Consider the following 24,688-nt stretch of genomic DNA (forward strand, 5'->3'; position numbering starts at 1 on the left):
CCCCACTTCTGACCCAGATACATAAAAAAGCCAGGCTGGAGTTTGCCAAAATTTACCTGAGAAAGCCAAAAACGTTTTGGAAGAATGTTCTCTGGTCAGATGAGACAAAGCTTTTTGGGAAAAAGCATCAACTATAGAGTTTACAGTGGGAAAAAAAGATGCTTTCATGATGGTTTGGGGCTGCTTTGCTTCCTCTGACACTGGACTGCTTGACCGTGTGCATAGCATTATGAAGTCTGAAGACTACCAAAGAATTTTGCATCATAATGTAGTTCCCAGTGTGAGAAAGATGGGTCTCCCTCAGTGGTCATGGGTCTTCCAGCAGGACAATGACCCAAAACACACTTCAAAAAACACTAGAAAACGGTTTGAGAAAAAACACTGGAGACTTCTAACATGGGCCAGCAATGAGTACAGACCTGAATCCCATAGAACACCTGTGGAGAGATCTGAAAATGGCAGTTTGGAGAAGGCACCCTTCAAGTCTCAGAGACCTGGAGCAGTTGGCCAAAGAAGAATGATCTAAAATTCCATCAGAGCATTGTAAGAAACTCATTGATGGATAACGGAAGCGGTTGTTCGCAGTTATTTGTCTAAAGGTTGTGCTACCAAGTATGATGCTGAGGGTGCCAATACTTTTGTCTGGCCCATTTTTTGAGGTTTTGTGTTAAATGATAATGATTGAATTTTCCCCCCTCCTCTTTTCTGTTTTTTCATTGCATTGCGTTGTTTTTTCATTGCAAGCAAAATAAATGAACAATTACTACCAAAGCATTGTAAATGCAATCATTTCCTGGGAGAAATTAAGCATTATCTGACAGAATTGCAGGGGTGCCAATACTTTTGGCCAGCAGTGTATATGTGGATGACAGGTTCCAATTATAATTATTGTAATTATAATTTTTTTTAAAAGAATAATTATTTGTATGTATTCATATGAATGAATAGCATGATAAATTAATAAAATATTAATTTTAAAAAATGAATTAAATGAATACCAATAAAAACAGAAATACACTCTGTTTATGGCCCCCAATAACACTCTGAAGTTGATTTTTCATATTCAAATGAGTGCCCTTTAAAGGGTTCAAGCATTAGGCCCTTGAGCACAAAAGTTTGCGCACCCCTGATTTAGGAAAGAAGGCGAGAGATAGTTGGTCTGCTGAAAGAGGGGCGGTAATCATGAGATGAGGGTGGGGGTATCTAGAGGCGATTGGGAAAAAGGGAGGGCGCGCTAATCTGATGATGGCTCTCCACGACCGAGGGAGGGAGGGACGCCTCTGCGGTTGAGAGAGGGAAAAAAAGTAAGAGCAAGGCGTGCGCATCTTGAGCTGCTTTGCCGCGTCTCTTCCTCCACAGCCTTTTGTGTATCAAACTCTCATATGTGACCTATCAATAATTCAGTTGTGCGCGAGCCAGACGGAGCTCGCCCCCCGCATCACTACCGCCACCACCCACTCGCCAAGCTCCAGCATCTCTACCTCCGCTGCGCTACCCGCGCTATGACCGCTTGTTCCGCGTACACACACCTTGGCCCCGCTGCACCGCGACGCACACTCCGCTCCTCTACTCCAAGTCACTGAGAAGCTACGGACGAAAAGTTTGAAGTCAAGGCAGACGTGCCGGGAGAGTTCTTTTGAGTTTGCTTGACTTTGGAGGGAAACTGGGCACACCCCACCCGTGGTCCTTTCCCTTCTAAAGTGGAATAAAAGCCCCGCTTCCAAGTCGTCGATTGCGGCTCCGGGTATGTTGGCGTTTTGCCTGCTGAGTGCCGTGTGGCTCGCGACGAGCCCGAGCCCGAGCCGCGCTCAGAACGAGACGGAACCGATCGTCCTGGAGGGCAAGTGCCTGGTGGTGTGCGACTCCAACCCGACGTCCGACCCCACGGGCACCGCGCTGGGCATCTCGGTGCGCTCGGGTAGCGCCAAAGTAGCCTTCTCGGCCGTCCGGAACACCAACCACGAGCCTTCGGAAATGAGCAACCGGACCATGGTCATCTACTTTGATCGGGTAGGGACCTGCTTCCCATTTACAAACTGAAATAATCAAATCAAAATGTGTGCTGTTTAAACGCAAAGTGAAGATAAAGGCTACATACTGTATATGTGCTAATTAAATGTCCATTAGCTCATCTTAATACTGAGAATCTATTAATTCTCAAAAGCAAAATACTGAGTTGACTTCAAGACTGCTTCTTGTAAATACGTATTGGAATAAACTCCTTACACAAGACTGTTATCCCACTAGACCAAATGAAGCATAAACTCTCGTTTTAATATATTTACACACACACATAGACCCAAATCACAACGCAAAAGTCCGACAAATTTTTACATTTAATCTTTCAAAGTTCTTACAAATTAGATACTGCTGCCAAAATGAGAAGTGTGTTAAACAGTGTTTAAACAAACCCCCCAAAAGTCTTGGTCAGAATGAAGAAACACTCTAATGGCAGCCTTATGGTCAGATGAATGGTCCATGTCTCTTAAAATCATAGCAAATCCTGTTCTTATTGTCATATAGTCTGGCGTAAAACTGTTCAAGGCAACGGTACTGGCAATGTGATTTGACGTGTTGTCAAACAATTTAGTAACAAGGGTCTCAGGGGCGAGTTTCTGCCTATTTGCTGGAAAAGGTTAATTTTCATTTAAACTGCCGCTCCATTGCCCACCATGGTCCACTTCCAAACATTATATCAGACGTTTGGCTGTCGAGATGCATAATTGAAATTTCATTTGAAAGATGGATTGAGTCTTTTTTTTAATTCCTCATCAAGTTCTGGTTTATGAGTGGTGAATAGGAGAGACTATGGCGTTCCGTTTTTTTTTTTTTTTTTTTTTTAGGGAATGTGAATTCTATGTGGACATGAAGTGCCTGTTTGAACCATGTCCTCTTATGGAATACTGACTTGATAGGATAATTTATATCCAGAACACTTGAGAGAAAATTGCAGTACCACTAAGAACAGAGGTATTATTGTGTGTCTTTGTGAGTGAAATCTTCAGATTTGTTCATCATTTACCTCATAAATAAAGTCACACCAAAGTCACAACTAATTAAAAGCCAAGTTTCTTCTGTTCTTTGTTTCAGGTTCTTGTAAATGTCGGGCGGAATTTTGATGAAGAGAGAAGTAATTTCATTGCACCGCGAAAAGGGATTTACAGTTTTAACTTTCACGTAGTGAAAGTCTACAATCGCCAAACAATACAGGTTAGTGTATGCATGTGTGCGCCTTCTTTCCCCAGAGACAATGATGAGGGTGGGCATCAACAGATGAAGGTTAGTTGTTCTCCACCCGCAGGTGCAATCATAATTAATCCATACATGCACAGAGGGCAGAACCAAATGGGGCGCCTAGAGCACAATAGGAGGGCGGAATACTGCGGCGGCTGCAGCTTCAGCACCGATTTCCTCGTTCCTCGTTTAGTGTGGTTTTACGCTACAAAGAAATATCTGTTAATAAACATTCATTCAAACTGCTCCCTTTCACCTAAATAACAATTCACATTCACAGATTAGGCGAATCATATAGGAAATCTCAGAGCTGTTAAACCCAAATCCCGTGTTAAACATGTGGATAATGAGGGTTTGCACGGCACCAAGTGTTAATTGCAATGTGTTCTTTACAAATTTGACTGTTGTGTAATTATGCTGTTGGCTCCCTGGAGTTTTGTCGTTGTGTCGCTACTTAGACGTTTTTATTGTAGTCCTGAATTAATTATTGTAGCATATCTACAACAACAAAAAGGAAGGCGGGAACCGTTTGCCACGAGTCAGTGTTTTCTGTCTTTGCACGGATAGAATTGGAGATTACAAAAGTGTGCCATGTTGCTTAGTAGGTATTTAAGTTAGCTGAAACAATGCAAGAGATGGAAGATGATGAAGACAGTGTTTGAAACTTGCTTTTATATAGGGAACAGGTGTTGATTTGTATGAAACCCCCCTCCCCAACCTGCTCAATTCTTGCTCCCATCCATTCAGGGCACCTGGTGTGTCGAAAACTCCCACTGTTTAATTGGCTGAGAGGCAGCTGCTGTGGTGCATGGCGGCATATGAAAAACACGTCGCAAAGCATGAAGGGATGGGAGCGAAAGCACATGAAAAGAAGGTGAGAGAAAGGAAAGGTGAAAATACACTAATATAGAAGTTTCGAGGCGGGATGGATGGATAAAGTAATGAGTGGGGAAGGAGAGAAAAAACACTAATGATGGACATTAAGGAGGAAAAAAGTGGCTTAGCTTGGAAAATGAGGGCGGAAGGAAGAAAGTCTGACGAAGGATTGATCTTGAGACACACAAGTGTAAGTACACCCGTATACGGAACGGCTTATGCCTATTAATTGAAAGACGCTAGGTTGCATACTCATTTTACTTGCAGTTTGGACTCAGATAGGCAATTTAATTACTAGAAAATACATGCACTTTTTATTGGAAACTGAAGTCATTAGACTCATTATGTGGTGTCCATGATTACTTCTTTTGCAAATTGGTTTACCTTTTTCGTCGAATGTGTTTGTTTACTACAATGTAATATGTGTACATTTAGCGTTTTCTAAATAAGTTTCATTACTTCTCAGTGTTGTCTGAAATCAAACAGACAAGGATCAACTACTCTCTCGTCCAATGAATGCGGGCCATCCCATTTTCCCTAGTATGCTTTTGATGAACTTTCCAAAACTGCAAAGATATTTTAAATACCGATAGAATTGGTGAAATTACATATCTCGCTTTCAAATTTGAGGATGTTCAAGATATAGAGAGTGTAAACCAATTTCCGGACGATACGATATTGTGCCTTTGGACAACGACATATTTGCCGATACCATGATTTGTTACAATTTGATTAGGTTCACGGGCCCTTAATCAATCAAATACAATATTATGTATATGTTTAACACAATCAGTTCCATTTCACCTAAAGCAATAAAACATACAAAGCAACTATAATGTTTTTGGCAATTTTGTTCCTGAAACATTACAGACATTTAATTGAAAAAGATTCATTTTAAAAGGGCATCTAAAAGATGTTCTCGATTGTTCTTAACAAAATCAAGGTATCGATCCAAGTCTATCAATTGTCACACCCCTAGTAAGATTTGGGAAATGGCCAAAGAAGGCATGTTTTTCTTTCATAATTCTTCAGAAACCATCCTTTATTCATATAAACTGACTTCTTACACTCATTTTGATCGTTTCAATCCACGGTATTGCATTTAGCAACTGAAAGTGGTAGGTTACTTTGTGTTCTCTATGCTTTTGACAGATCTAATTAAAAAAACACACTCAAAGCTTTTAAATGTAAACCTAACAGTTATAGTTTCTGACATTAGAATTTAGTCATACATCATTTACACACATTGCATCTATATCTGTGATATATTTTACACTGTGCGAGATGCATCAGGTTTTAGTAGAACGACCCTCAAACGTGCACAGGGGCGTCATCAGTCGGCCAAGCTTTGAAAAAAAGCAAATTATGGTCACCTTGCATTTTTTACCTCAAAGAGGAGAATTCACACACTTCATATACAGTATATATTTAATAAAAACAGACGTGTGCCCCCAAAAAACATCATAAAAGATCTGCAATAACCTTACGGAAAGCAAGGTAACCCATTAAGTCTTTGCAAAATCCCCCCCAAAAATCATTAGATGTTGGTGTAGACTCTTCGTTATTTTCACTGTCTGCCATACAGGTGACAGTTTTCACTAGCGTTTCTACCATAAACATCAGTCCGCACAGCAAATTTAGATTGCTTTCTGTAGAAAATGACCTTTTTGCATAAGTTCCATGGTTCCCCTCAGTCATATCAAGTTCAATCCACAAGGTGTTCTCCTGACAAATGAAAGTCAATCTTACAAAGTGTTAAAAACGACTGGATTCCATTCTCAACTGGACACTTGTTGAGCAATTGCTGCATCTCTGTGAATGCAACATAGTCCTGCAGTGGACAGTTATCATGAACCATTTAAGGATGCATGGATACCACTTTTAAGAGATGAGTATGAGTTACAAGTACTTAGTTTTGAGTACTTGACAATAACAAGTTCTGATAGAATACCAATTTCCAGTATTTTATTTGGGAGGATTCCCAGTTCAAATGGGCTGGATGTCTGTCGCCATCAATGGCAGCCAATGAGTTTGGAATACTAACTTGTTATTACTGACATTCTAACATCCAACGGCATGTTTTTCCATAATTTGAATGTAACTAGTGACACTTGGCAGTTCAGTTTCACCCAGACCCATTGTCAGTTAACCACTGGGAATGTACGCTATAGAGATTGATAACCATTCACGCTCAAATTCAACCCTCCTTAACTGGGATTTAGGGCATCGGGGGGATTCGAAGAATGCAGGGGTCGGCAATTCAAAATGTTGAAGGAGCCATATTGGACCTAAAAAACAAAAAACAAATATATCTGGAGCCGCAAAATAATAAAAGCCTTATCATGAAGGCAACACATGCTGTATGTATCTAATACCTATATTAGCCTATATCAAAATGAGAAAGTCGGCTGCAAATACATAATGAGCCTTCATGATTAAATGTTTATTTTCCCCGCAGTGCATCCTATAAAGAATGGCGCACCACGTGACTACTCTGTTGTATGATGCTGACTCAGATTTAACTTCATGACAATATTAGTGAATTACAAGAATATTTGTGTCATGTTCGTCCTCCGACAGAAACCATATTAAAACCTTTCCCGATCTTATCCATTTTCAAAGATTTTTAAAAAAGCTCCAGAGAGCTACTAGGGCAGCAGTAAAGAGCCGCAGGTTGCTGACCCCCGGGCTACGATGAAAAATCTCAGCTAAAAATAACTAGGGAACAATTTTGGGGTAATAAATCTGCTAAGTCAGATATTTATTAGGCTAAAACTGAAATTGGCATGCTTATTACAAATTTGCAGTCAGTTGTTTTCTTCAGGCGATTTTTTTCTCCACAGCTTACTTACTGTTATTCTTACTTGAACACAACTAGAGATCTATTTTATCAAAACATAATAGCAGTCATGCCTGTTTCTTTCATATTTACCGAAATTTCCCAAATATAAGGCGCACCGTGTATAACGCGCACCCCAAATTTACTTGTAAAATCTAGGGAAAATTATTGTACCCGTGTATAACGCGCACCCTAATTTTAGCACCAATAAATAGAAGAATACAAGAAAACAGAGCTCGTGTACAGATACAGAAATGTCATTTTACTGACCTGGGAAACACAGCACAAGCATAGCACATTGGTAGTTCAAAACATTACCGTAAACTGACAATATGTACGATAATAATATGATCTGATAACTTCTTCAACTTACCAGAATCCAGGAGAAAACAAAACAGATGTCTTTTCTTTTAAAGGCTGCTGTATAACTTGCTCGTTTCATCATGATGAATAAATGTTTCTTCCATGGGTTGATACGGTAAAATAAAAGTGAGAATTTAAGTCGGAAATCGGAACGTGTGCGTCGCTACTATAACAAGAGGAACTATTGTTATTTGGGTTTGAGTTTCCCGAGGGACAGATATAGTTGACGTACATAGGAAGTCTGTGTTGTGTTATGTTTGTTATGGTCCGAGTTGCGGAGCTGCAATAAACGTTGACTCAAATGAGATTAAGAAACTAAATTCTGTGCTTTATGAAGAGTGAAAAAAAGCAAAATTTAACACAGACGAAATCATTCGACCGATCAGAGTGAAGTATTACCGAAACAAAATGGTGACGTCACGTACCGTAATGGCCAACAACGGATCGCCACATACGTTTCAACACAACATGGCCGTGTCAATAAAAAAAAAAAAAAATCGGTCTTTATATATATAATATATATATATATTTCTGTCTCCATCCCTGTACCCGTGTATAATGTGCACAATGATTTTACAAGTTGATTTTGGGGAAAAAAAGTGCGTGTTATATTCGGGAAATTACGGTAATTTCATATTTAAGTCATGTTTATAAAACAAGCACAATTCATAAGTAAACACAGGCATTCATTTCCATACCAAATATCCTCACAAGGATCGCAGGGGGGCTGGAACCTATTCCAGCTCCCTTAAGGGTACTAGGTGGAGTACACCCTGAATTGATTGCCAGCCAATCACAAGGTACATTTAGACAAACAATATTTCACACTCACAATCACACCTATGGAGACTTTAGAGCAGACATGTCCAAAGTCCGGCCCGGGGGCCAAATGCGGCCCATGGTCAAATTTAATCCGGCCCCCAGCCTCTGTCATAAAATCAATAACGTCTCGCCCGCACACAGACTTAATAAATTGGTCAGCAGTACTGCTACCAGCATATGAAGTAGCTTACACATTAAATGCTGCTCCTCATTTACCCACTAAAAGGCAGCAGCACTCTAAGCAACATTACCCCGTGTGACCTTTTACTCCCAATTTTCTAAAATGGCGACAATCAACAAAAAAAAGAAAGTTGACGGCCAACCCTTCAAGGATAGGTGAAAATTACAATTTCTTCATTAAAATACACGACAACTGTGTCTGCCTCATTTGCAAAGAGACAGTCGCTGTTTTTAAAGAGTTCAACGTGAGGCGATATTACCAAACAAGACACACTGACATGTACAACAAGATAACAGGGAAGATGTGTAGTGAGAAATTGAAGCAAATTGAAGCTAGTTTAATTTTACAGCAGCAGTAGTTCGCAAGAGCCCGAGAGTCGAAGGAGAACCCCACAAAGGCTAGTTGCGAGATTGTTGAAATTATTAATTAAAAATAATAACAACGTAAATGTGTCACACAGAATGGCTTGCTAAAATTTGCTTAAATATATCGTTCTCCGTAAAGGACATCAGCCAAGGTCGGCCCCCCAAATTTTTACCACACCAAATCTGGCCCCCTTTGCAAAAAGTTTGGACACCCCTGCTTTAGAGTGTCCAATCAACCTAGCATGTATCTTTTGGGATGTGGGACAAACCAATGCAGGCACAGGGAGAACATGCAAACTCAACACAGGAAGTTCAGAGTCTGGGATTGAAACCTGCATCTCAGAACTGTGAGGCAGACGGTACAGTAGGAAAACAAAATGCAAAATATAAATGTGCTAGTTGTTTATTACACTTTTGTGCTTTCAACAATAGGAACATTAGCCTATACAAAGCTAGAATTCTGCTCAAACAGTAGCGGGTATTTAAAGATAATAATCCAACAACAATTTGCCTTTCAGACCCCGCGTATTGGTCAGCTTTCTTTCTGAAAGAAAGAAGAAAAAAGAAGTCCTGTGCTAAAGAGAAAAGCAGATTTTAACATGGCAATGAATCTTTTTTTTTTCTTATGAACGGTTTTCAAAAGCTTTATTGGTGGATTCTCTCAAGTTAAAGCGCCACACAGAAATTAATAAATTTAATTGTGTAAGCAGGATCTGTGTATTATTCTTATTATCTAATTACAGGTGTTTTAGCTCATTTCAATTTATTTTATTTAAATGGGCTATTATTATTTCATTATGTGTTTATATTTTACAAACGTGATGTCGTATTCATTTATATTGTATATTTTATGTTGTATAACTTTAGTTCCTATGTGAATATTAGTTCCTACTTGTTTTGTTGTGGTAGGAGGGTTTTGTATTGAACACGGGGCAGTGTTGGTTATTATTATAGCAGAGAAGACAGCAGTAAATAAAGAAAGACAAGTCAACTGTGCCCCGATCTACCACTCAAGAGATCTGATGGACTCTAAAAGTGGATTACGATTGCATTATAGTGTGAAAATCGACCGGATCCACCGTATTTTTACACGAGTGTCCTAGCTAGTAGTATTGACACAGTAGGGCCGCGTCTCACGTCGAATAATAAACTCTGCCGTTCTTTTCATGTGCGTTGCGTTGAGTCGCTTCTGGGACACGTCTAACACGCGGCCGCACTGCGACTGGTGTGCATTGGCTGATTGACCTTAATGCCTCATTTCACTGCGTTCTCGCGGCAGCCACGTTGTCACGCCGTTGACGTGTCTGGGTTGTATACCGTCCTACCGTGTTGGTCCTCATTATAGTAGAGAAGACGGAGTAAATATAATCTACATAAAGAAACTGTAACCCGATCGAATCACACTCACAGCCTCGAAAAGTAAGGGTTACATTACGTCAGAAACTCGTTCGGTACGCCTCCATTCTGAACTGAGCACCCCGTACTGAAACGGTTCAATACAAATACATGTACAGTTACACCCTAATATATATATATATATATATATATATATATATATATATATATATATATATATATATACATATATAGGCTGTCAAAATTATCGCGTTGAAGGGCGGTAATTAATTTTTTAAATGAATCACGTTAAAATATTTGACGCATTTAACGCACATGCCCCGCTCAAACAGATTAAAATGACAGCACAGTGTAATGCCCACTTGTTACGTGTGTTTTTTGGTGTTTTGTCGCCCTCTGCTGGCGCTTGGGTGCGACAGATTTTATGGGTTTCAGCACCATGAATGAGCATTGTGTAATTATTGACATCAACAATGGCGAGCTACCAGTTTATTTTTTGATTGAAAATTTTATACATTTTATTAAAACGAAAAAATACAGAGGGGTTGTAATATAAAATTTCTATAACTTGTACTAACATTTATCTTTTAAGAACTACAAGTCTTTCTATCCATGGACCGCTGTAACAGAATGTTAATAATGTTAATGCCATCTTGTTGATTTATTGTTATAATAAACAAATACAGTATTTATGTACCGTATGTTGAATGTATATATCTGTCTTGTGTCTTATCTTTCCATTCCAACAATAATTTACAGAAAAATATGGCATATTTTATGTATGGTTTGAATTGCGATTAATCACGATAATTAATTTTTAAGCTGTAATTAACTCGATTGTTAAAATGTTAATCGTTTGACAGCCCTAATTATATATATATATATATATATATATATATATATATATATATATATATATATATATATATACAATCCAATTTTTAAAAAACGTTGTGCAGAATAACTTTTAGTAAAGTTTTTTATTCTGACGCCAAATATTTATTAAAACAGCTGCCAGACCTAACTAAACACAAATTGAGTTCCCAAGTTCAACAGACAGTGACAGCCATAGATATCACATATAAGGGTAGATTCTGATGCACAGTGTGCACCAATGAGGGTGTTGTCACTTGTCATCCATGTTGCCTTCGGGCCATTCAATAAAGGTAACTTTAAAGTCCAATTTTCAATCAAATTAACATGGCTGCGGAGATTCAGTAAATTTACTGCAAACCTAAAAATAGCTATTATTTTTTTTCTTTTTAATTCAACATTCAAACATTAATACGTTAACACGTTTATTTATTTATTTTTAAAATCCAAGCCTTTATGTCAAGCATCTAGCGAGTTAAGAGTATTTCAGCAGAGAAAATCAGCCACCATGCCGCCAGAGAAGTCCCCTAATGTAAGAAAAGGTCACAGGTTAACTTATATTTGAACTGTTAGGTGCATCGGGACATAGAGCGCACCAGCAATGAACAATTTTCTTTTGCCACGTAGGCTGATTATAAAGCGTATATATGCATCAACGTACTGCAAAACTGTAATATTAAAAATTATTATTACAGTTTTACACGTATATTTTGTACATTAATAATTGCAACATACTATTTACTGTTTTATATATTAATTTAATATATTCATAAGAAAAAACAGAATTCAGATATAAAGTGCACCGGATTATTGGACACACCATCAATTTTAGGGGAAAAAGGCTTGTAAGTGCGCCCAACAGCCCGGAAATAGCAGCTGTTTTCCAAGTTGTTTTCATGAAATGCGTACATGTAATGTAAAATTTTTTTCTCAATAATAAACACAAATTTCAATTGATTAATTATTCACATGAAAACATTTAAAAATAGCCAGCATTAAAATAAAAATGTACTATATGAAAAGTGTTGCGCAGAAAGCTCAATGAATAGAGTGTGCTAGACAAAATGAGAAAAAGGTATGAATTGTAAAAGTTCTCTGCCCCTGAATAACACAGTGCTGATCATACACTTCCGACTGAGCCAAATACAGTCATGCACACAACAAAATGGTTTATTTGGTACATTGGATGACGGACGATGGATGCGTCATTCCATTCAGGAAGTGGTGCACAACGTTCTAGCCTTTTGTGAGGTTGTTTCAAGAGCCACTTTTATACTGCATGCCGTGGAAATGGCCACATTAGAGGCAAAACAGCCTCGTCCTTTCAGATAGAACTCAATGAAGCTGAACATTGTCGTGTCCAAAGCGTTCACACGAAGCGAAGCATTGCAGCTTCCCTCCTTAAGATCACTATACCTGAACTGTGTATAAGGTCAGCAAGTTGGTGAAAGGGTGGAAAAACACATCTTAAATGGTCAGTGTGTAAGAGTTAAAACGTTGGTGCAAGTGGATCGTCTTATATTTTGGTGTCTTGGCTTAATCTTTTATAGGCCACTGATTTACCTCATTGGCTGCCACTGTTGGTGCGAGACGTGCAATCCATTTTGACTGAGAGACGCTGGCAGTGAATGACTGAGCCCCATCAGTAGCACTGTAACTTGAGCATTGACAGCCAATCCTCCCAGCTTTCATGAATTGAACTTCCATCATTGTCAATAGCAGACAAGTTATATGCCATGAAATTTTGGGGGAAAAAAAATAAACTCGAGTGTTTTATTTGGGGCGGGGGGTGCATAGTGTATTGCTGTTTCTAATCATTTTAATTTGATTAATTTTTTAAATTAACATTTTATAAATGTATTATTTTACTTATTCATATAGAATTGTATAAAAAATAATATTAAAAAAATGATTAATGATAATATCCATCCATCCATCCATCATCTACCGCTTAGTCCGGGGTCAGGTCGCAGAGGTAGCAGCTTTAGCAGGAAAGCCCAGACTACCCACTCTTGCGACACTCCTGCCTGCTTATATGCAGTAAAGCCATTGTCCTATTTCCACCTAAATCCGGCATTATAACGCAGAGTTTGTTTGAGTTTATCACAGTGAAAGCCAACCCAAAATTCTTCCTAGGTCGGCCCCCTATGGAAAGGTGTGGCGCCATGTCTGTGGGAGCTGTCTTATCAACTGATGATGAAGTCTATGACACATTAAAAAATTTCCATCCATCCATCCATCCATCCATCCATCCATCCATCCATCCATCCATCCATCCATCCATCCATCCATCCATCCATCCATCCATCCATCCATCCATCCATCCATCCATCCATCCATCCATCCATCCATCCATTATCTTCCGCTTAGTCCGGTGTCGGGTCGCAGAGGTAGCAGCTTTAGCAGGAAAGCCCAGACTACCCTCTCCCCAGCCACTTCAACCAGCTCCTCTGGCGGGATCCCAAGGCGTTCCCAGGCCAGCTGAGAGATACAGTCTCTCCAGCATGTCCTGGGTCGTCCCTGGGGCCTCCCGCTGATGGGACATGGAAGGAACACCTCTCCGGGGAGGCATCCACGAGGTGCCCGAACCAGTTGTCTGAGCCACCTCAACTGGCTCCTCTCAACACGGAGGAGTAGCGACTCGACACCGAGTCCCTCCCGAAAGACAGACCTTCTCACCCTATCTCTAAGGGAGAGCCCGGCCAACCTGCGGGGGAAACTCATTTCGGCCGCCTGTATCCGGGATCTTGTTCTTTCGTTCACGACCCAAAGCCCATGCCCATAGGTGAGGGTGGGAACGTAGATTGACAGGTAAATCGAGAGCTTCGCCTTTCTGCTGCGCTCCTTCTTCATCACAACGGACCAGTGCAGAGTCCGCATCACTGCAGACGCTGCACCGATCCATCTGTTGATCTCACGCTCCCTCCTACCCTTACTCGTGAACAAGACCCCAAGATACTTGAACTTGGGGCAGAATTTCGACCCTGACCCATGGAGGCCACGCCACCCTTTTCCGACTGAGGACCATGGTCTCAGATTTGGAGGTGCTGATCTTCATCCCAACCCCTTCACACTCAGCTGCGAACCGCTCCAGTGAGAGTTGGAGGTCACGGCTTGATGAAGCCAACAGCACCACATCATCTGCAGAAAGAGATGCAATGCTGAGGCCACCAAACCGGACCTCCTCAACACTTCGGCTGCGCCTAGAAATTCTGTCCAGAAAATGTATGAATAGAATCGGTGACAAAGGGCAACCTTGGCGGAGTCTGACTCTCACTGGGAACGAATTCGACTTACTGCCGGCAATGCGGACCAAACTCTGACACCGGTCGTACAGGGACCGAACAGCCCTTACCAAGGGGCTCGGTACCCCGTACTCCCGGAGCACCCCCCTCAGAACTCTCCGAGACACACGTTCGAACACCTTCTCCGAATCTACAAAACACACTGGTTGGACTGGCTGGGCGAACTCCCATGCACACTCGAGGACCCTGCTGAAGGTGTAGTGCTGCTGGTCTACTGTTGCACGGCCGGGGCGAAAACCACACTGCTCCTCCTGAATCCAAGATTCAACTTCCCGACGGACCATCCTCTCCAGCACACCTGAATAAACTTTACCGGGGGAGGCTGAGGAGTGTGATACCTCTATAATTGGAACACACCCTCCGATCCCCATTTATGATAATGATAAATAAATATAATTAAGACCTTGCGTCCGCTTATGTGGACATCGCATACTGGGTCACGTAAGCCATACTTGCTTATCAAATGTTAATACTGTGACCTATATGATTCAAAATGGCATATGTGGACGGCATGTGTTCATGGGGTTAAGTTTGTTTTTTTGTAATTCCCCAAAATAGTCACCTGCCCTATAAAGGGTTGATTATTGTCAATCTATCTAGCTGAATAGTACACACAATTAGAACTTGCCCAAAAGACACAATAGAAAATTCCATTGATCAAATATTAATGTAAAGACCCAAATAAGACTTAAGCTGGTGTTTTATTTGGACAGAACAAAGCATTTTATGATGACGTGGAAACGATGTATCACACTCGTGGTCTATACAACGAATACAGAGTCTCAATAATCAGCTACACTCAAAGGCTAAGAGAAAACCTCCTAATGAGACGTTGCACATGGTGTTAGGCTTCTAATTACATTGGAGTCATATGTACAGATTGAACAAAGACACCAACTAATGAGACCAAATGATTCAGTTGGGACAACGCGTGAGACGGCGAAGAGCTGATTTATGCTAAAAGTAAGGGGGGAGCAGGGCTATGATAGATGTAGCTTAACAAAATAGGTGGTGAAACTAAGTCAACAGCGGTCCTACATAAAGCAGAACTGTTAAGTGATAGTGCAGTGTTTCCTAATGTATGTATGGACTGATTGTTACTTTTCCCCATAGTTGATCAAGGGAAGCCTATTGAATGCCCATTGGTATTCAAAGCCTGAGACAGGCTGCAAAGAGACCCTTCTTTGACGACTTGACTTGTAAATATTTGTGCTTTTCGCTTTCATTTTAATGCCAGTCCACTTGGCGTTCAAACATCACATTAGAGGTCACTTGCAAGCAGGCATAGACCACCACTAAAGCCTTCTTGCCTTGTTTGTTTTTGCTCCCAGAGGGTTCAGATGACTGCTGACTCGATAAGAGCAATGTGGTTTACTAAACCAAACCAGAACACTGTGAATGCAACTTAAATTATTTTGATTAAAAAAAAATAAGAGAAAAAAGGCCAGAACAGAACTGTGAGGCAGATGTTCTCACCGCACAGCAGACCTCCAAAAAACAGTGTGAGTATACTTTTAGCATGAAAACAGAATGCGCCCCTGAGAATACGGGAAGGACTGTCAAGACTTAATAGAGTTTCCGTGGAATCTACTCGTGATTTCTTTCAACAGCGGATGCTCTTCCTAAGACAAACCTCCCATTTGTCCAGACTAGGAGATTTGAAACGGCAGAAAAGAAGTAAGAACAATACAAAATCTGGTGGCAAGTCTAGATATATATTCTATTTTGAGATTTGTGTGATGAGGGTTTGGCTTCATTTTTTTAATATATATATGTATATCTTTTTTTAAATCTTTGACTTCCTGCATCCTCCTTCATTGCACTCGGTTGGTTATTGTCTCCTGCTCTATAATAAAGCACTTAATTGATGCTTATGCATAATGAATGCAGGTCAATTTAGGCCTGACCATTTCACTGCCCTATTATCATGCTTTTATTTTTATACCTGGTAATTGTGAGGATATAGTAAACTCTGTGAATTTCTCACACAACATGGCAGCATGTCATTTTTTTTTTTAAAGGTCGAGAGGCTAATATGACACCTTTAATCAGCTTCTATTTGATGTCACGATTTTGTCTAGCTGTGAGTTAATCTCAGATTTCCAAACACAAAAGCATGAATATTTAATTATTGACTCCCTAAGGTTTTCATCAAAGTGAATGGCATTTACATAAACTAAGTGCATCAAAAATATACCTCAAAGAAATGGTCTATAGCTTTAATACAAAGCGTCAAGGGCCTTTTTAAACCAACCTCTATCATATTACTGCATTTAGAAATTATGAGATCATTTATTTGTCGAGAACAATATCAAAGAAAATAACGTTTACCAATTTAACTTGTTCACACCGCTAACCCTCCCACTTCAAATGCGTTGAGCGTTTATTGCCGTCAATGGCACTGAAACATTATCATTAACTGCCACCGGTCCCATGCTGACCTGTGGCACATCCCCATCCTAACATCATGAAAAAAGGAGTTCAAGTAGTGTCTGCGAGTGTTTTCATGTAATTATTGAATGCAACATACTAACACTCGATCTCACATGTGTGCTCTGCATCAGTCACCATCAGCAAGTTGTCCATTAAAGAGGAGAGGCAGGCCAAAAGCGCTCTCCACTCTCCTCATCCTGCCCACACACCAGGAGGTGGAGTGATGTTTAAGTGTATAATTATCTGATGTTTATGGTTATGATGCGTCAGTTGATTTGGTGATAAGGTTGGAATCTTTTGAGAATAGCTAAGAGAAAAACATTGGACTATTGTGAAGTGGCCTTCAATGATCTAATTACTGATTATCTCAATCATGCAACCTGGAGCAATTTGCTCATGAAAATTGGCACAAGGTATGGCAACAAAATATTAAGGTGCCATCATATTTGTCGCAGCCTGTTTCCTGTTTTTTTTTTTTTTTTTTTAATAATCCTGTTGAATTGAAAATTCCATTTCTTACTTTTTATTTAACTTGTTTTCGATTTTTTTTTTTTTTGTAATCACAATGGGAGTATGTCATACTCTCAATGTGAAACATTAAAACTGTTCAGACCAACCGGGCACTTAGACTTCCATTCTCCGTGTCAAACAGCTGAACAGGACAGGTTTAAAAAGAAATTCTTTTCGATTTTTAATGGACTTACAGGGGTTGGACAAAATAATAGTAACACTTAATATTTTGGCATCATAATCATTGAACATACAGTGGGGCAAATAAGTATTTAGTCAACCACTAATTGTGCAAGTTCTCCTACTTGAAAATATTAGAGGCCTGTAATTGTCAACATGGGTAAACCTCAACCATGAGAGACAGAATGTGGAGAAAACACATCACATTGTTTGATTTTTAAAGAATTTATTTGCAAATCATGGTGGAAAATAAGAATTTGGTCAATACCAAAATTCATCTCAATACTTTGTTATGTACCCTTTGTTGGCAATAACGGAGGCCAAATGTTTTCTGTAAATCTTCACAAGCTTTTCACACACTTTTGCTGGTATTTTGGCCCAGTCCTTCATGCAGATCTCCTCTAGAGCAGTGATGTTTTAGGGCTGTCGTTGGGCAACTTTCAACTCCCTCCACAGATTTTCTATGGGGTTGAGATCTAGAGACTGGCCAGGCAACTCCAGGACCTTGAAATGCTTCTCTTACGAAGCTACTCCTTTGTTGCCCTGGCTGTGTGTTTGGGATCACTGTCATGTTGAAAGACCCGGCCACGTCTCATCTTCAATGCCCTTGCTGATGGAAGGAGATTTTCACTCAAAATCTCTCGATACATGGCCCCATTCATTCTTTCCTTTGCACAAATCAGTCGTCCTGGTCCCTTTGCAGAAAAAAAGCCCCAAGGCATGATGTTTCCACCCCCATGCTTCACAGTGGGTATGGTGTTCTTCGGATGCAATTCAAGATTCTTTCTCCTTCAAACACGAGAATCTGTTTCTACCAAAATGTTCTATTTTGGTTTCATCTGACCATAACACATTCTCCCAGTCCTCTTCTGGATCATCCAAATGCTCTCTAGCGAACCGCAGACGGGCCTGGACGTGTACTTTCTTCAGCAGGGGGACACGTCTGCCAGTGCAGGAGGCGCATTGTGTTACTGATAGTAGCTCTCTGTAGGTCATTCACTAGGTCCCCCTGTGTGGTTCTGGGATTTTTGCTCACCGTTCTTGTTATCATTTTGACGCCACGGGGTGAGATCTTGCATGGAGCCCCAGATCGAGGGAGATTATCAGTGGTCTTGTATTTCTTCCATTTTCATATAATTGCTCTCACAGTTGATTTCTTTACACCAAGCGTTTTACCTATTGCAGATTCAGTCTTCCCAGTCTGGTGCACGTCTACAATTTTGTCTCTGGTGTCCTTCGACAGCTGTTTGGTCTTGGCCATAGTGGAGTTTGGAGTGTGACTGAATGAGGTTGTGGACAGGTGTCTTTTATACCGATAATAAGTTAAAACAGGTGCCATTAATACAGGTAACGAGTGGAGCCTCGTTAAACCTCGTTAGAAGAAGTTAGACCTCTTTGACAGCCCGAAATCTTGCTTTTTTGTAGGTGACCAAATACTTATTTTCCACTCTAATTTGGAAATAAATTCTTTAAAAATCAAACAATGAAACAATTTTTTCCCCCCACATTCTGTCTCTCATGGTTGAGGTTTACCCATGTTGACAATTACAGGCCTCTCTAATCTTTTCAAGTAGGAGAACTTGCACAATTGGTGGTTGACTACTTATTTGCCCCACTGTAATTGTTAAAGAATGGCATGATGAAGATTCTAATGAAGTTGAGCATATTGTATGGACAGCACAATCCCCAGACCTCAACATTATTGAGCATTTATGATCATTTTTAGAGACGTCTAAAATCTACAGAGCTCCTAAAGGGACATCAACAGAGATAAAATAAATTTAAACAATATGGGGAGCACCAGATAGTATGTGGTGCAGGATGTTGCCACCCGTCAGTTAACTCAGCAGACTGATGCTGCATTCAGGGAAGGTTGGAAGTCAGAGTTTCCAACCTGTGATTTGGAAAAATATCATTAGTACCTCCACTATTTGATCGCTTATGAGAAGTCAGATTTGCTGGAGGTCAAAATTTCTTTTGAAGGCCAAAATAAAAAACTTGTGGCGATCAGCCATCTTTGCTGTTTACGTTCGCTTGGAATGCTTTCAGGTCGCAACTGAAAGCCGGAGCAGGATAAGTCCGACTTCCCACCTTCCTCAAATGCAGCGTGAGAACGAGTGACTGAAGCACTCTTCCTTATTGGGGTCGTATTACACATTGTTTTGGCCGCATGGGTGTTTTGAAACAATGATCTGTGTTTTCAATTTATTTGACTATGTTGGATCTGTATCGTTTTTTTATTGGCATACTATAACGGTGCCATTTACTCGCGCTAGCTTAGCCACTCCGGAGCCCTAAAACTAACAAATAAATTGCAAACGAAACGGACTTTGTTGAAATCAACTCCACAACTAACTAAAGCCATGCTAACGAAGATTAAGCTTAATGTAAAAAATCCTCAATTTACGCTTTAAGATTGCCCAAACCTGACGCAAGTTCAACTTGCTTAATGTTCAACTAACAAATAATTTGCACCGTTGCCTTCCATCATTCCTTACCTTCTCTTTCCCTATCCTTGTGTCTGGCGCAGGTGAGCCTAATGCACAATGGATGGCCAATCATCTCGGCCTTCGCCGGTGACCAGGATGTTACCCGCGAGGCGGCCAGCAATGGCGTTCTGATCCAGATGGAGAAGGGAGACCGGGCCTACCTCAAACTGGAGAGAGGAAATTTGATGGGGGGATGGAAATATTCTACCTTCTCTGGCTTCCTGGTGTTCCCCATGTAGAGAAGAATAGTGGAAGAGAAGCAGGGGAGGGAAAAGGAGGAGGTTGACGGAAGTACAATGAAGAGGCGTCAAGATGAAGGGACGTGGGAAAGAGAAAATATCGGATAGGAAGTTATGACGGACTTCTGTTTGGGATGCCACTGAAGAGTTTCCAAGTGCGGCCATCTTCACTTCCCTTCATCTTTAAATCCAACCACTTCTCCTTGTGCTGCTCACCGAAGGGTCAAATTATTTTTTTGTTTTCATTGTCCACTCCATAAAATAATATAGGAAAACATGAGTGTTTCAAAGCCAGACTCCCTGTTTGTTCCCTTCATTCCATCCACAACTTTCAGGATTTTTTCTTTTCATCCTTTAGCTCATTGACTTTTTTCTACTCATTGCTGGTGGTGAAGTTTTGGAAAAAACAAGGTAACACTCCCGATCATGTCCATGCACATTTTTCCCCTCCTATTTGTTTGTATCATAGAAATTGTCCTTTTCCCCCTGGAAGCCCTTTCTTCGTCCAACACAGCTTCAGTCAGCTTAACGTCTTTGACAACATATTCTCCATCATCATTCTGCTGCAACTGACAGTAAAACACACAAATGCCAAGTTAAGATGGAGGCTGTTAATCAACTGGAATGTTTTGCGCAAATAAAATTCCAAATAAGATTCCAAACTGCTGCAGAACATTCGACAAGTTTGTCATTGTTCATAAAGACTTTAAGGCTCCTGTTTAGCTTTACCTTCATCCGACCTCCCTCTTCCTCCTCCATGAGTGGTCCATGTCATCTTCTTGCCAACCACCACCCCACGTGTACTTTTATCTGCTGCTGTACTTGTTTGCCTCCTCGCACGGACTAATCCTCGCTTTACTTCGACGTCAGACTTTGGACTCTCAGACATTCAAAAGTGACAATATACAAAATATGATACAGAAGATCCAACCTACTATTTCTACTGCTACTATGGTGATAATGATGATAACCATAATACCCAATCTGGCTGATGACTATGTCTGTATATCCTTTATTTCAATGTTAACCGAAAGAGAAAATATACTAAGGGACTCTTCTAGTGACTTTGTGTGGGAATCTGGGCTGCTGTTCTTCTCTTTGCTTCTTGTTTTTTCTTTTTGTTTTTAGTTCAAACTAAACTGTGGCTAAAAAGCCCAGATAATGCATACATAATACAGTATATTAACAGAAGTTAATAAAGTATCATTATTATTATGATAAATAATTATCTTGGCTGTAAATTACATGTGAATACTTAGACTATCAAAATGTTGATTTATCTCTAAATCAAATGTATTTATTATATACCGTTTTTGTTAATTTCTCTGCTCTGGTATCAATAAAATTAAATGTAATTTTATTTTTCTTTAACTTATTCCACGTCTGGGCTGGAAATTTTTTCAGTTCACATATTTTGTAGCATGTTCAGGTCCACTTGTAGCAATTGTCTTGACTTCCTCGGTTGCTCTTATTTATTTATTTTTTAACATCTTTTTTTAGTTTTCCTCAGGCTGAACCCCCCTTTCCCCTCTCTGCTGTCTCTCTCCACTCTGTTGGTTTTTAAGGTTTTGTGGTTTGTTTCTCTCCTGACTAATGAGCTCCGGGGGGAAAATTTGTGCTCAAATAAAAAAAAAAAAAAGAAAAGAAAACACAAACATCATTTCCTTCCTCCCTTCTCTTTCCCTTCTTTTTCTTCTTTTCATTTCATCTTTCGCTCTTCATGTCTTATGTTCCCGCCACTTGTCCCTCCCGGAGACCCTCTTTAAACATCTTGTCCTCAATTTCTCTCTAGGTCTTAGCATCTCTCTGTAAACACAACATTATCTCCTTATTGTCTTTACACTAAGTTGTTTGTTATCTACAGACAAGCTTTATTTCTCACTGAATGTTTAGAATACTTCAATTTAGAGTATTTGGGGAAACTCGTAGTAGAAGAATAACAGCCTGTTCTTTTTGCATATCAAATGAAAAGGGTAAAACAGTAAGCCTGGCCCTATTTGGCTGCCATTGACGCCAAAAGACATCCAGTCCATTTGGACTGGGAGTCAAAATCCCAGTGGATTGGATGTTAATTGTAATTCATTTTGAATGGGAGGCGATATCAGCGAATGATTGCTCCTTTTATTTATTTAGTTTTTCTACGAACTACCACAGCATATACTTGCTGAATACTCCATATATACTTTGGCTGACAGTGAATGAGTTATTTTGGGACCTTTATGGACCTATTTTAAAGTGACAGATTCATGTGAAAGGCAGTTGCTCATAGGAATTTCTTTCTTAGAACTCAATCAGTTATACCTTCGTATCTACACACTGATAGACTGGGGTACTCACGTTTGATTGGAATTATTCTAATTATTTTAACCCCCCCCCCCTCCCCCCATTTTTCTTCACTACAACAAATCAGAAATCTGAAAAAATATTTTCTGTATTCTATTCATATCTATCTGGTTCACATGCTTTTAGTGTATGATGTCACTTAAATGGTGCAAGCACCTCTGAAACCTTTTCGTTGAGTTTGTTCCAAGTCTTAACTTGGCTGACTTGGGGCAACAGAAGTGTCATTTTGTTGTAGACATAAATAAGCGACAAACCAATAAAATCGTTTCAGAGGGATTAATAGATTTGATTAAGAATTTGTTTGGATGGAAGGATGGATGGATGTACTTCTTCATTTTGTTAGCTATACAGCAAAATCATAAGTACAGTAACACAACTCAAAGACAGTTAAAATAAAAAAAAAAAAATTCTAAGTTTATACACAGTAATTTTAACCGATTCAGTATTGAAGTTACAGTTTGGAAAGAGTTAATAACTCTCTAAGAGTGTTAAATATCTGGCACAGTCAGTGTTGTTTGCCAACAAATGGAAATGGAATTTTCAATACTAAATTGTGTTATTAATTTAAAAAATTCATTGTGTTGTTTTATGACACATACATAGACTTCACTATCAGTTGACGGGACACGGGGTTCCGAGCCGATCCGTAGGGAGCCTATTTTCAAAAATTTTAAATTCAAATATTATCATAACCAAAGCTGCTAACAACCTAACACCAAAACAGGCACTTCCCTTAGGCATATATGAGTCTCCATGAGCAGCAACATAATAAAATTCAAAGGTGTTCCCTAATAAAATTCTGATTAATTATTTTTTATACAAGCATAACTAAACTTAAAATGGCTTTAAAATTCTCAAATTTTATGCTAGGTGCACAAAAATCATCAAATGCAGATATAATCACCTATATTTTCAGGATCAATAGCAATATTTAACATAACATATACAGTGGGGAGAACAAGTATTTGATACACTGCCAATAAACCCATTGGCAGTGTATCAAATACTTGTTCTCCCCACTGTACATTTTTGCCCAAAATACCAACTTCAAGTTTTTAACAGCAAATAAATCACTCAATACTTGAGGACAGCATTCAGAATCATCTTAATTTTACTCAACAAAAGCAAAATTTACATTTTTCTACTTACAATCACAACTTATTTAGGTTAAATTCCGCTATTGTACAGCAATAATAAATCTAACATGGTGGCCGTCACGAAATAAAGAGCTTTTTAAGTTGAAAATTCTTGTAAATAAATGCTTAGATCGCGAAATTCCTATAGATATAACCGTAAAGCACTCTAGATTCGTGGTTGAAAGCAAAAAACGGGCAGTTATTGTTCATTTTACGTAAACATTTCAAGCAAAAGTTACGTTGTTTTATAATCCAACATGGTGGCTGTCACGAAACAGAGTTTTATGTTGAAAATTCTTGTAAATCAATGCTTATATGTGAAATTTCTATAGATATGAATGTACAAAAGTCTTCTTGGTTTAAAACCAAAAAATTGGCAGTTATCATTCATTTTACGTAAATATTTCAAGCCAAAGTTACACTAATTGTATCCATTGATTTTTTTTTTCACGTTTCAAAGTGCATGCATGGTGCTATTTAAGATAACAATTACCTTGAAGCATCGACCAAATCACTCTTGCGGCACTCCTGCCTGCTTATATGCAGTAAAACCATTGTCCTATTTCCACCTAAATCCGGCATTATAACGCAGAGTTTGTTTGAGTTTATCACAGTGAAAGCCAACCCAACATTCTTCCTAGGTCGGCCCCCTATGGAAAGGTGTGGCGCCATGTCTGTGGGAGCTGTCTTATCAACTGATGATGAAGTCTATGACACATTAAAAATTTTTCAACACTAAATTAGTTAAGTTGTTTGCTTTCACATTGTTTCATGATGCATGAAATATTTTTGAGCACCATCATTGTTACGGTGTGGGTAGGAGGACCCCAAAGTCGGCACGAGGCAAGTCAGGGGATGCAGGACATACCACAATGTTAATTGAAAACAGTCGGGGAGTCAAGAGAAGCGACCGGCCTTCCTCGAGGTGAGGTCGTGAAGTTACGGCACAATGAGGCAAATGTATAAAGGAGGAGCTGATCAAGGGAGGTCTTGGGGTGTGAGAAAAAAATCTAACTAGCCATAGGTCAGAAAAGAAAAATTTTAGAGCAGGACACAACTGACTCAGATGTTGAAAAAGTTGGTCTAGTGCACAACCAGAAAAAGAGACAGAAAGAACATCTTCCAAGCAACATGGGGATTGAGT

The 24,688-nt window shown here is 39.6% G+C and overlaps 1 protein-coding gene across 1 annotated transcript; it reads left to right on the forward strand.

The window, feature by feature from the left end:
* The first annotated feature begins 1,277 nt into the window (after positions 1-1,277).
* cbln1 (cerebellin 1 precursor) lies at positions 1,278-21,425 on the forward strand. The gene is made up of 3 exons (XM_057835654.1): positions 1,278-2,010; positions 3,091-3,210; positions 19,868-21,425. The coding sequence occupies exons 1-3, from the start codon at positions 1,747-1,749 to the stop codon at positions 20,063-20,065; spliced, it is 582 nt and encodes a 193-aa protein (XP_057691637.1). The 5' UTR covers positions 1,278-1,746; the 3' UTR covers positions 20,066-21,425.
* Positions 21,426-24,688: the final 3,263 nt, after the last annotated feature.

Source organism: Corythoichthys intestinalis, chromosome 5 (assembly GCF_030265065.1).
Source record: "Corythoichthys intestinalis isolate RoL2023-P3 chromosome 5, ASM3026506v1, whole genome shotgun sequence".
NCBI classification, from domain to species: domain Eukaryota; kingdom Metazoa; phylum Chordata; class Actinopteri; order Syngnathiformes; family Syngnathidae; genus Corythoichthys; species Corythoichthys intestinalis.